At 35.6% G+C, this 13,996-nt stretch overlaps 1 protein-coding gene across 1 annotated transcript; it reads left to right on the forward strand.

The window, feature by feature from the left end:
• Positions 1-1,168: 1,168 nt before the first annotated feature.
• On the forward strand, positions 1,169-6,358 carry LOC112737926 (polynucleotide 3'-phosphatase ZDP). The gene is made up of 11 exons (XM_025788082.3): positions 1,169-1,772; positions 2,387-2,449; positions 2,638-2,697; positions 2,953-3,024; positions 3,211-3,267; positions 3,462-3,538; positions 3,666-3,747; positions 3,928-4,044; positions 5,463-5,593; positions 5,715-5,784; positions 6,075-6,358. The coding sequence occupies exons 1-11, from the start codon at positions 1,350-1,352 to the stop codon at positions 6,120-6,122; spliced, it is 1,200 nt and encodes a 399-aa protein (XP_025643867.1). The 5' UTR covers positions 1,169-1,349; the 3' UTR covers positions 6,123-6,358.
• Positions 6,359-13,996: the final 7,638 nt, after the last annotated feature.

Genomic DNA, 13,996 nt, shown 5'->3' on the forward strand with positions numbered 1-13,996 from the left:
TCAGGATCTTGGACCTTTGGTCATCTGGACAGTGGAACCTTGAGAATATCTATTCTCCTCTGAATCAGTCTCTGCAGAGCAACATTAATTCTTACAACCCAGATGTTCAAGCTGGTTCAGAGGTCGGTTGGTGTTGGATTGGTGCGGCCTCAAAGGTTTATGATGCTCATAGTGGTTATTTATGGCTCAGTAAGAAGATGTTTAGTTGGGAGGATAGGGGTAATTGGCTTTGGCTTTGGCGTCAACATGTTCCGGAAAAGCACAAAATTTTGGCCTGGCTATGTCTTCGGGAGGCTCTTCCTACTGCTGCATTTCGTTTTAGAAGGGGCATTTCGCACACGGATAGCTGTCCACGATGTTTCTCAAGTCAGGAGTCGGTTTTACATTGTATTCGGGATTGTCCAAAAGCCCAACTTGTTTGGCAAGCTTTAGGGATCTCCGATCAACCAGTGGATTTGATGAGTTGGTTCTTACATAATAGCAAACAGCGCCCCTTTAGATTCTTTTCTGGTCTCTGGTGGATTTGGTGTTCAAGAAACAACGAGATCTTTCATCCTCACGAGCATTGGACCACAGACAAGGTGATTGGTATGGCTTTGTCCTTAGAAAAGGAGCTCCGAAATATTTTTGAGTTGCAACGACTATCTATCCCCTCAACCATTAGTGGCTCTTGGATTCCCCCCTCAGTGGGTACCTTTAAGATTAATTGTGATGCTAGCTATCCTGGCAGTGGTGCTCGAGTTGGTTTTGCTTGTGTTAGCAGAGATTGGAAGGGAAGGTGGCAACGAGGCTGTCTGGGAACAATTGAGAGTCGTAGCATTTTGCAAGGAGAGTTGTTTGCTATTTGGAGAGGCTTTCTTTTAGCATGGGACTCGGGACAAAGAGACATTATATGTGAGACAGACTGTGTGGAGGCTTTTACTATTGTCAATAATTTACAAAATTGCTCTGGGTTTACTGATCCTTTGGTGTTAAAAATCCGAGATATCATGTCTTGGAAATGACGTGCTGATCTTCGGTTGATCTTGAGAGATGCAAATACAGTAGCAAACATCATGGCAAAGACTGCAATGAGGACTATTTCTCCCCAAGTGGAGCTTCCATTGCCTTGGAAGGAATTTGAGAGTAGTATTCAGCGAGACTGCCTTTCTTAAGCAGTTTCTTATTTTTTTTTTCTTTCTTAGTTTTTGTTTATTTTTCTTTTAAGTCACCAAAAAAAAAATCCTTTTGTGCAGTGCCCGGGCCGAAACTACTACGGCCTCCCGCCACTATACGAACACGATTGACATGATTGGCGCGAAACTTCTAGCGCAGTCACAGTAGAGAGCGCTGAAAATATTTCAATTTCAATGCTAACCATTCCCAAATCCCTCGTAATCGTCACCGCCAATCACCCTAATAATCTCCCCAACCCTATCACTTCCCTCTTCCTCCCACACTCTCCGTTTCTCCCGCGGTTCGCACTCCGCGCATCCTCCCCCGTTTCGAAACGTCTCTTCTGGTGGACCAGAAAGCGAAACCCAAAACCATTTCAGTCGACAATGCCTGGTTCGTCTATGTTGGCGGAGTACGCGAAGTCGAACCGGTCAACGTGCAAGGTGTGCTCGAAGGCGATCGAGTCGAAGGCGCTGAGATTGGGCGCTGTCGCAAAGGGCAAAGGAGGGTTCGACATTACCAAATGGCACCACCTCGATTGCTTCCCTTTCCCCTCTGACTCTGAATCCCTCCTTGCTTCCCCTGAGGACGCTATCAAAGGCTTCTCCTCATTGAAGGTTTCGCATTTTCTTCTCTCCTTTAAGTCCTGGTGAATTTGTTAGGTTTTTGCTTTCTTTTTTCTGTGAGTTTAGAATTTAGGGTTTAACCATTTCATTGCGGGTATATTATCAGTCCTTAACCATTGAGACTCGAATAGTTCCCAACGGAAAGAATTGTGTCTTCCGTATTCAGTGTTCAGGATTAAGTTTGATTTGGGACTTAGTGTTCCCTCGAATAATGGTCACTTATTTGCCTTTCACTTGTAAGACTTCTTAGAGTTAGAGGTCTAGGTTTTCACATTTTAGGTTAAATTCGAATCTAAATTTTCCAATCATACACTTCATTAAACCCCTATAGTTGACAATGCAATAGTTTATTCTTTTAGTTTTCTAATCAGTGAAACAAGTTTTTAATGTTATCATTTCAATTTAAGAACATAACCCCCCCCCCCCCCCTTTCCCACAATTTCAAGAAAGATATAAATATACATTTTTGTTTATATTGTTGTATGATGCAACCAGTGAAAAATGAGTCAAGTTTGTTATATTGCAATTTGAATTTTGAAGCTTATGATGAGAATTTTGTATCAACTTTATTGAGGTGAAGTTTGGCACGTTTTTTGTTTCTTCAGAGTACTGACCAGGAAGCTTTGAAGAAGATATTGGTAGCTGCACATGACAAGTCTCAAAAGAAGGTGAGATTTTCATTATTTCTTTAAAAAACAAATCAAATATAAATGTTGAGAGAGATTACGTCGGAGATCAAAGTTAACTTGTGATGCCAGTATAATTAGTTATTCTTTCTTTTCCAATTTTCTGTGTTATTGAACTTAATCAAACCTGTCTCTTTTCAAATTTTACTGACTGTGTGTCTCTTTGATAGGTTGATAAAGCTATAGAGGACATACAAAAAGATGAAGGCAGGGATACAAAGCGAAGGAAGGCAAGCATGTGTACTCATTCGTTATTTTTGTTTCCACACATGTCAGAATTGTGGATTTGATTAAGCAACAACATTTGAGAAAATGATATTGTATTATTTAATAATTTGTAAACAACTTTGAACAGTTCAACCAGAAGCCACAAATTGTTGGTTTAGGTTGTTTGCCGATGCTTGTTTTCTCCATCAAATGCTATACGTCAGCTTAAATTGGATTTACTGTCAACTCCCTTTGTTCTTCATGTTTATTGCATGCAGCTGTGTGAATCAGACATTGAAGCAGTAGAGGAAATTAACTTTTCAGTTTCTGAAGTGAAGAACAACTACAAGGTAAGATTTTCTCTTTCTCTTGTTTATTTGAGGACCTAGTAATGGCTTTAGTGTCTAATGGTGAAAAACTGAAAGTCTATCATGTTTATATTGTTATGGTCTTAATTCTTATCCTCCTAACTATTTCTATATTTCTCTTTTTTTTTTTGGCTCTTCCTATATTCAATGAATGATTACCTGATACAGGATGCTACCCTCTTACCAAAATGGAAAGCATTTCAGACAGTCATATATCTTGAACGGGTGAGATTACTGGTTACCTTTTTTTTTATCAGATAGATATAGGTCAGAATTTGCAGCATTACATATTCTGGTTGATATAGATTTGCAGATAGCCAATTGAAAAAAATGAGGCACTCAATCATCCAGAATTCACGCAGCCTGTATATTTTCACCCATTTCACTTTATTCTATGTTATGGATTCTTATATCTGCAGGATGATGGCCTGAATGACTCAAGTAAAATTGCTGCATTTGATTTTGATGGGTGTCTTGCAAAAACTGCTGTGAATAAGTATGCTTGAATCTGAAGTCTAAGATTTGCTATTATATTTATTGATGCTGTTGGATTTAATATCTTTTATAAATTACAACCTTTTGATATGATGTATTAAGAAGCCTATTTATTTATTTATTTGCAGAGTGGGTGCAGACGCTTGGTCCCTCATGTATCCTTCAATTCCTGATAAACTACAAAGCTTATACAAGGATGGGTACAAGCTGGTGCGTCTGTTTTATTTTAAAAAAAATGGCTGTAGAATTTTGTTTGATTTTTAGAACTCTTCTATGCTCATCCTCCTTTATTTGTATCTTGTGATGGTCACAATTTAACTAAAATGAATAGATAATAATGGCATTTCTGGTTCTCTATGCTGTTTATTGTCTCACTATTGTTTATTATAGGTAATTTTCACCAATGAATCCAATATTGAACGTTGGAAAAATAAGAGACAAGTAGCCGTGGACTCAAAAATTGGACGTCTCAATAATTTTATTGAGAAAGTGAAGGTTCCAATTCAGGTGACTTCTTTGAGACTCCACACATCTGTCTTCTACTATTATTAGCAATGCAAATATTGCTTTTCTTACTGGCTATAACAATCGTTTTCTGGTTCAATTGTTTTCTGTGTTTGGGACATTGCTTTGTTGACAGTGTTCATATTAGTTAAACAAAATTGGGTGATGTTAAAATTTGATGATATCTTTTGGTGATGCTCAAGGTTAAATATTCCTGTTCTATCTTTCATCTGTTGGTAATAGTTATTAGGAAACATGGGTAATTGGGTATACGACACCTAACGCAGATACAATGCGACATCGTCTGTTTAAGGTCTTCTCTAACCAATATATCCAACGGGATTGGCTTACATAGATAGTTTCTTTTAGGTGTTAACCCTTTTATTTTGTATATGTGAGGAAATCTCATCCTCGTTTTTGTCTTTCTTTTCTTTTAATTTCATTTCCTAAAGAAAAAGATATGCTAGGTAATATAGGATTAGGAATGAATGCATTCCAAAGAAAATTAAGGTAGCAATTTACATATGATAGAGGTGGTTTTATCTTGTATTAGCTCATTTGATCAGTATGAAGAAGGCTGACAGGCTCCCATAGATATTAACCTGAAAAGCGCAAGAGAATATAACAAGGAATAACGGACAATGAGAGAACCTAAATTAGAGCACTATACTAGTTCTCACTCTCCTAAGCCTGTGACAACTCAGCAGTTAGACATGTAAAAGCCTTGACAGTAGACGAGGTTAGAATTGATATTGCTCATGTATCAACGTTGTTGTATCTCTCGAATCGTGTTTGTTGTATAAAAGGATCTTCACATGAAGAACTGTTATATCCAGCAGATTGGAGTGGTGTATTATAGACTTAGTCTCACATAATACACCATAAACAATAGAAAAATGCCGACCTCCATATATGTGACTCACTCCCTCCCCCTACCAAATCTTATAGAATATGATATTCTGTCCTTGTCAACAAATAACACTACACCATATATAACCACATGCTTATGTTACATTTCTATCTGCTATAACTATCTCGGGTCCTATTACTTTCTTCCTTACACGCAGAATGTATTTACTCTTACTAAGCTTGCTCCTGTATTAGTGGCTATAGCGACCAAGAAACTATTTGAAAAACCATGAAAAATTATTTGGAATTAATTGTATATCTATAGTTGTGGCCTTATGGCTGATGCAAAGGCACTATCTTATCATCCAATCTATATAGGCTATCTCCCCTGGACTCAAGGCTTGGTGGTTGTTGTTACTGGAATACTGGTTTCTTGCTCAGGCAGTTACATGCTTTATGCAGCAAGTGACAAATATTAACAAGAAAACAAAAAGTTGCAGTACATTCTTCAAAAAAGTTTTAGGAAATAGGTGAGGAGCTGACATGAGAAACAATGTTTCATCTGTATGCAGGTGTTTATTGCTTGTGGGGTAGGTAAAGGTAAAGCAGACGGAAAAGACGATCCTTTTCGCAAACCTAAATCAGGGATGTGGCATCTGATGCAGCAGCACTTAAACTCCGGCATTGCCATTGACATGGATCAGTTATTTTTTTTCCCCCTTCCATGCGATAGCACTTTTGGGTGCTACATTTTCATTATTATAAATTTTGTTTACACCCATGAAGGTTCGAGAATGTAAAGCACACATTTTTCTATGATGTAGATCATTTTATGTTGGTGATGCAGCTGGGAGAGAATCAGATCACAGTGATGCAGATATTAAATTTGCAGAGGTATTTAAACCATTTTAGCCATACTGAATTTACTTCATAATTTTTATGCCCAGTATTTAGCACTTGTCTTCCAGATAATGTGAACTTTAATCATTACATCTAAGTAACCTATTGAAAAGAATGAAGATGATGGCTGGGACTCAGTTATTCTTCTCGAGAAGGTTATAGGTTGTTGAGATTGTTAATAGTATCATCGCCTTTACTAGTTTTTATGTTGTTTGACATTAGAAATTGCTTTATTTGTTCCTCACATGTTTATTGTCTGATTTGTTTTTCTTCATTGATTTTAGGCCATTGGTTTAAAATTTTTTGTCCCTGAAGAGTATTTCGATGCCTGATATCAAATCTCGGATCATTGGTTCATTGAAGCCATATGCTTAAAGCCATGTTTGCTAGACATTGCTAACTGGGAGAGTCATGTAAATTTACATGCTATTGTCTTTAATATATCAGTTGGAAGAATGTAAATGGATTAATTATTGTAATTTAGATTGTAGGCATCTAATTTGGAGCAATCTTAAATTTCCTTGTAATACTGCAATTCTATGATCATGTGCGAGTAATCATTTTTAAATTTATGGCGTCAAAAGAACCAACATCGTTGCTGAGTGGTTTTATGGTTCATACATGGTGCATGTTGTGAAGGTTATGGAAACGATGGTTATATAATTTTGACAACAATTAAAAAATAGTTAAAATTAAGATAGTGTTGTGATAAAGATGGATGACCACGTATGGTTTAGGTGGATTTCATTCTCAAGATTGAATGAATCTCTTTACAAGGCAAAAAGCAATAAATGAAGGTTGAAAGTGGAATCACTTTACATGTATAAATAGCAAGCATTGTAAGATGCATTTGACATATTACATATCAATAACAATAATCTCCTTTCTCTTTATATTGTCTTCTTTTCTTTCCATACGTTGCTATTATATAATAGTAGTGAATATATAAATTACTTCTATTATTATAGTAAGATAATTATATTGTAGTAAATATTAATACTAGAGTCTTCTATTTATACATCTTTATTTTATATTTAGTATATCTTTTATTTATTTTACAACACGTTATCAGCACGAAGCTCTAACGAAATTTTAGGAAGACTCCGGATAACAAATTTTCATTATGTTGAAACTCTTTCATCTTGAATTTAATGCTCTTAATATATCTGAAAATAATTATTTATCATGGATACTAGATGTTAAAATCCATCTTGATTTAATGGATTTTGAAGATACCATTAAGGCTAAAAATAATGCATCTCAGAAGGATAAAGCCAATGCCATGATTTTCCTTCATCGTTATCTTGACAAATGAATATCCCACATTAAAAGATCTTGCAGATCTGTGGAAAGACCTTGAAAAAAGGTACAATCATGTGATACTTTCTCAAGTCCGATATGTTAGAGAAAACTTTCTCAATCTTCCATGCCTCGAATGTGCTCCTGCAGTAGCAATCGAGAAAAAGGATTTAAAAATATTCTAAACTAATTTCTTACTTTCTTGTTGCTGAACGCAACAATGAGTTACTCTTAAAAGAATCATGAAGCGCGCCCAGCTGGCGCCGCCCCATTTCCTGAAGTAAATGCGGCAAACTACCTCAGAAGAGGTAAATGGCAAGATTTTGATAACAAAAAAAATTATGGAAGGAAAAGGAATTATATTCACAAGAAAAGATCTCACCAGAAGTGGGATAAAGAAAGAAACAATGGGCAAAGTAAATCAATTGAGGATAAATGCTTCTGTTGTTGTGGAAAGGGTCATTGGTCACGTACCTGTCGTACCCCAAGACACCTAGTTGATCTTTATCAAGTATCCTTGAAAAAGGATGACAAAGGAAAGGAAACAAATTTTGTTTCAAATTATGAAAATTCCACCATTCATTATGATGTATCTAATTTCTTTGAGGATCCTGAAGGAAATATTGGTTATTTGATCAATGATGGAATAGTTTGATATATGTATATGTTTGTTAAGTATTCATGTGAATAATTTTACTGTGCATGTACTTTTACTCATTTTATTATTATTATTTATTTTTGAAGAAAAATGGCAAGGATATATTCTGAAGATATTTGCCTTGGGCATAATGCAAGTTCGCACACTATTCTTAAAAGTATTATATATTTTACCCATCTTGTGTCAAAAGAGGAATATGTTAATACTATTATTGGCTCGGGTAATGTGATAGAAGGCTCCGAAAGAGCTATAATTTTGTTTCCTGAAGGAACAAAATTTATAATAAATAATGCACTATTATCTACCAAGTCCCTGAAGAACTTATTGAGTTTCAAAGATATTCGCCGAAATGGATATCATGTTGAGACAATGAATGAGGGAAATCATGAGTATTTATGTAGCACAACTCATGATTCAAATAAGAAAGTTATATTAGAAAAATTACCCTCACTTTCATTTGGATTGTATTATACCAAGATTAGTGCAATTGAATCACATGCCATTGTAAACCAGAAGTTTACTAGCCCAAATGAATTTATAACTTGGCACGACCGATTGGGTCATCCGAGAACAACCATGATGCGGAGAATTATTGAAAACTCCCATGGTCATTCACTAAAGAACCAGAAGATTCTTAAATATAGTGAATTTTGTTGTGTTGCATGTTCTCAAGGGAAGTTAATTTTAAGGTCATCACCAGTAAAGATTAGATTTGAGTCCCCTAAATTCCTAGAAAGGATTCAAGGTGATATATGTGGACCCATTCATCTACCATGTGGATATTTTAGATATTTTATGGTCCTGATAGACGCATCTTCGAGATGGTCACATGTGTGTTTATTATCTTCTCGCAACCTGGCGTTTGCGAGATTACCGGCTCAAATTATTCGATTAAAAGCACAATTTTCAGAAAATTCAATCAAAGCAATTCGTCTTGATAATGCTGGTGAATTTACTTCCCAAGCTTTTGATGCTTATTGTATGGCTAATGGAATAAGTGTTGAACATCCAGTAGCTTATGTTCACACACAAAATGGGTTAGCAGAATCACTTATTAAACGCCTCCAATTAATTGCTAGACTCTTACTTATGAGAACAAATCTCCCAACCTCGGTTTGGGGGCATGCTATTTTACATGCCGCAGCACTTATTCGTTTGAGGCCAACGAGTTACTATCAGTTCTCTCCTATGCAATTAGCTTTTGGCCAGCAGCCAAATGTTTCCTATTTAAGAATATTTGGGTGTGCGATATATGTTCCCATTGCACCACCTAATCGTACCAAAATAGGACCCCAAAGAAAATTGGGAATATATGTTGGATATGATTCTCCCTCTATAGTGAGGTATCTTGAGATACAAACCGGAGATGTATTTAAAGCTCGGTTTGCGGATTGTCATTTTGATGAATCAAAATTTTTAACATTAGGGGGAGATAATAAGCTTCCTGAAAAGGAACTTAATTGGAATGCATCATCGTTGATGCATTTAGATCCTCGATCAGGGCAATGTGAACTAGAAGTTCAAAAGATTATACATTTGCAAAGAATAACAAATGAATTTTCTGATGCATTTTCTGATACAAAGAGGATAACCAAATCTTATATACCAGTGAAAAATGCCCCAATTCGAATTGATGTCCTAGTAGGACAAGTAGCCACTAAAGCAAATTCACGCCAGAAGCGTGGCAGGCCTGTCGGTTCCAAAGACAAAAATTCTCGAAAAAGAAAAGAGGTAAATACGATTTCTGTTGAAAAAGATATAGTAGAGACACCTGCAGTTGTCCAAAATTCTGATATAATGTTAACGCCAGAAGCGTTCAGGTACCTGAAAATTGTAAAAATGACGAGATCTCAATAAATTATGTCTTTAAGGAGAGAAATGAGACCGAAATAAGACAATTGTCAATGAAATATTTGCATATAATGTGGCATTGAATATCATGCATGAATGTAAGGATCTTGAGCCAAGATCAGTCGAAGAATGTCGACAAAGGAATGATTGGCCAAAATGGAAAGAAGCCATGAAGGCTGAGTTAGACTCACTTGCAAAATGTGAAGTCTTTGGACCTGTAGTCCGTACACCAGAAGAAGTAAAACCTATTGGATACCGGTGGGTATTTGTGAGAAAACGAAATGAGAGAAATGAAGTTGTGCGCTACAAAGCCCGACTTGTGGCACAAGGTTTTTTACAAAGGTCCGGTATAGATTATGAAGAAACGTATTCCCTTGTAGTGGATGCGATAACATTGCGTTATTTGGTCAGTTTATCTGCATATCATAAACTGCATATGCATTTAATGGATGTGGTAACAGCCTATTTATACGGCTCATTAGATCGGGATATCTATATGAAAGTCCCTGAAGGGCTAAAGATATCTAAACCATCCAATGAATATTCACAGGGGTTATACTCAGTCAAATTGCAAAGATCTTTATATGGTCTAAAGTAATCTGGACGAATGTGGTATAATCGTCTTACTGAGTATCTGGCCAAAAATGGATTCAAGAATGATGATATCTGTCCATGTATTTTCATAAAGAAATCTACATCTAGATTCATTATAATTGCTGTGTACGTTGATGATTTAAATATCATTGGGACTCCTGAAGAGATTCCAACAATTATAAAAACTCTAAAAGAAGAGTTTGAGATGAAAGATCTAGGAAAGACTAAATTTTATCTCGGCCTGCAGATCGAACATACAAAAAATGGGATCTTTATTCATCAAACAACATACACAGAAAAAAAATCTTGAGAAGATTTTATATGGATAAATTGCATCCCTTGAGTACCCCAATGATCGTAAGATCTTTGGATGTGGAAAATGATCAATTCTGTCCTAAGGAAGAAAATGAAGATATCCTTGGTCCAGAAGTACCATATCTTAGTGCCATTAGAGCGCTAATGTATCTTGCTAATAATACACAACCCGATATATCATTTGCTGTGAACTTACTAGCAAGGTATAGTTCCTCTCCAACCAGAAGACATTGGAGCGGAATCAAGCAAATCTTTCGATATCTTCATGGAACGGTTGATATGGGATTGTTTTATCCCTATGGATCCAAGTCACAATTAGTTGGCTATGCAGATGCTGGATATTTGTCTGATCCACATAAAGGGAAATCTCAAACAGGATACCTATTCACATATGGTGTTATAGCTATATCATGGAGGTCCACGAAACAGACGATTGCAGCAACATCCTCTAATCATGCTGAAATACTAGCGATACATGAAGCTAGTCGCGAGTGTTTTTGGCTGAGGAGTGTGATCCAATATATTCTGTCATCATGTGGACTGATTGATCAGAAGATAGCTCCAACTATCCTGTTTGAAGATAATACAGCATGTAGTGCTCAACTTAAAGGCGGATATATCAAAGGTGATAGAACAAAGCATATTTCTCCCAAATTCTTCTTCACTCATGATCTTCAGAATCAAGGGACAATTGATGTCCAACAGATCCGCTCAAGTGATAATCTGGCAGATTTATTCACAAAGTCACTCCCAAAAATCTTCTTTTGAAAGATTGGTACATCAGATTGGGATGCGCCAATTTCGAGATATAAAATAATGTCGGCAAGAGGGGGAGACTGTACTCTTTTTTCCTTGATAAGGTTTTTTTCCCATTGGATTTTTCTTGACAAGGTTTTTAATGAGGCAGTCCCTATCACTAAAGGATATTGTACTCTTTTTCCTTCACTAAGGTTTTTTTCCCACTGGATTTTTCTTTAGTAAGGTTTTAACGAGGTAATAATCCTAAATGGTCATCCAAGGAGGAGTGTTGTGATAAAGATGAATGACCACGTATGTCTTAGGTGGATTTCATTCTCAAGACTGAATGAATCTCTTTACAAAGCAAAAAAGCAATAAATGAAGGTTGAAAGTGGAATCACTTTACATGTATAAATAGCAAGTATCGTCAAATGCATTTGACACACTATACATCAATAACAATAATCTCCCTTCTCTTTATATTGTTTTCTTCTCTTTCCATACGTTGCTAATATATAATAGTAGTGAATATATAAATTACTTCTATTATTATAGTAAGATAATTATATTGTAGTAAATATTAATACTAAAATATTCTATTTATACATCTTCATTTTATATTTAGTATATCTTTTATTTATTTTAATACACGTAATATTGCTTTTGGTCACTTCACATTGATTTTTATGGTTAAATTAGTCAATAACTCCATTACTAAAGGACAAAACTGAAAGGAGACTTGGTAGTACAAGAAACATCGTATTCCGCACTTTTGGGTGTGTACTCAATTAATATTTTATAGAATTGAGAATTTCGAAATTACTAAGAGAAGAATTAATTGTTTTACCAGTCTTATATATTTCAATTTTTCTTTCGATATCTAGATAAATATAAAAAACATATTTGATTGATCATTATAAAATTTTTATTTTGATTTAAAATATTTGAAAAATTAGTATTAACAATACTAAAATATAACTTAAGCTATGTATAACTTATGTTATATGACGCATATAGATATATGTACAATTAAATATAAGTTAAAATATTTTTAATTATTTTTAGAGTTTAATTTTAATATATTGACAATGTAAAGGGTTTTACACAGATGTATAATTACGGAGTGAATTCTCTCAAGTGGAGAAAAAATTGGATGGTGTCAATTGTTTAATTTCATCTTTTACTGCTCTTTCTCTTATATTTATTTTTTGTCTCACTTATAAAATTAATGATGAGAGATCACTCTTTATTCTCTCAAGTGTTAAAAAAATTGAAAGGATCCATTTCCATATAATTACATATGTTTTTTGGATGACAATGTACGCGATCAATGTAAAAGGTAGTTATTTTTAGGGTTAAGTACGGTTTTGGTCCCTAACGTAGAGGCCGAAAATTTTTTTCGTCCCCAACCTTATTTCGCATATGAAATCGTTTCTAAAGTTCGTGTTGCTTTTAAAATGGTCTTTTCGACAAAAAAAATTTTAAAGACAATTTTGCCCTTTGTGGTTTGTTTTCCTTAATGTCATTCCCACGAAATCATTTTCTCTTTCTCAAATAACTCACAATGTTTCTGAACACACTTGGTATCTGAAACGTTTGTGTGAAATCCTCGAAAACGTTCCTGTGAAGACAATCTATGCTAGTGGTTGAAGACATTTTGTTGTTGGAAGTTCCACCGAGAGTGCGGTGTGGCATCCGTGACTCATCTTCATCGCTGCAGACAGTGGTTGTTGAGGTATGGTTACTTTCCATGCATTTTCGCTTCACGTCAACTATTTATTGCATTTGGGTGGTTTGAGCTTGACAACAATGTTGTTGCATCTGAGTTGTTTATGGCTTAATGTAGGTTGCACTGACTGTGGATAAAGCTAGCATTTGTGATGATCTATTTCTTTTCTTTCTTGTTTGTTTTAATAATGTATTGTGTTAAATAATAGGGTTGTTTGAGCAGAATATACTGTACTTTAACATGAGAATGCATCATGGGGGTGTATTCGGATATGAGAACGGGGTATTTAAGTATTTGAAGGCCAACTACAGTTATCGAAGAAATTGATAGCAATCGATGGTCTGTATTTGAGGCCTATAAAGAGTTAAGACAGTTTGGATACTTGTAGTCAACATTGCATCATTATGGTATAAGGATCCAACTGCGGATGATTCAGAGAATAACTTGAAGATGTTGAAAGGTGACTCAGATGCAATTGAAATGTGGAAAATAGCTGGGATGAGAAGCTTGGTAGAGTTGTTTATGGTCCATGATGTTGGGGATGCGGCGGGGTTTCTGAAAGTTGGTTACATTGACATAAGGGGAGTAACTGGGGGGTGTTGAAAGTGAGGAACGTAATAGTGATGGTCTTAGCTTGATATAGTGGTATTTGATGACCTTGTCACTGAAGCAGTTGATCATGAGGTCGACACAGACTTTCAGAATGCGAAAAGTGGAGCACATAATCAGGGAAATTCAGGAGAGTTAGGAGGTGAACAGATTGGAGGAGATCGACATGAAAACAGTGATGATCCTGAATATTTGCCATCTAATGAGGAGAGAGACAGTGCAAATGACATACACTTCACTGACAATGAGAAAGAGTATGAATATGACAGTGGATTTGGAAAAACTAATTCTGTGCCAAAGATAGCTACTGCTGCCAAGAGAAAAAGGGTTGGGACAAGTCAACTAAGTGATGAGGAAGGGGCAGATAGTGATGAATTGGAAATAGACCATATGACTAGTAGAGATGACTTAGA

Source organism: Arachis hypogaea, chromosome 13 (genome assembly GCF_003086295.3).
Source record: "Arachis hypogaea cultivar Tifrunner chromosome 13, arahy.Tifrunner.gnm2.J5K5, whole genome shotgun sequence".
Classification (NCBI taxonomy): domain Eukaryota; kingdom Viridiplantae; phylum Streptophyta; class Magnoliopsida; order Fabales; family Fabaceae; genus Arachis; species Arachis hypogaea.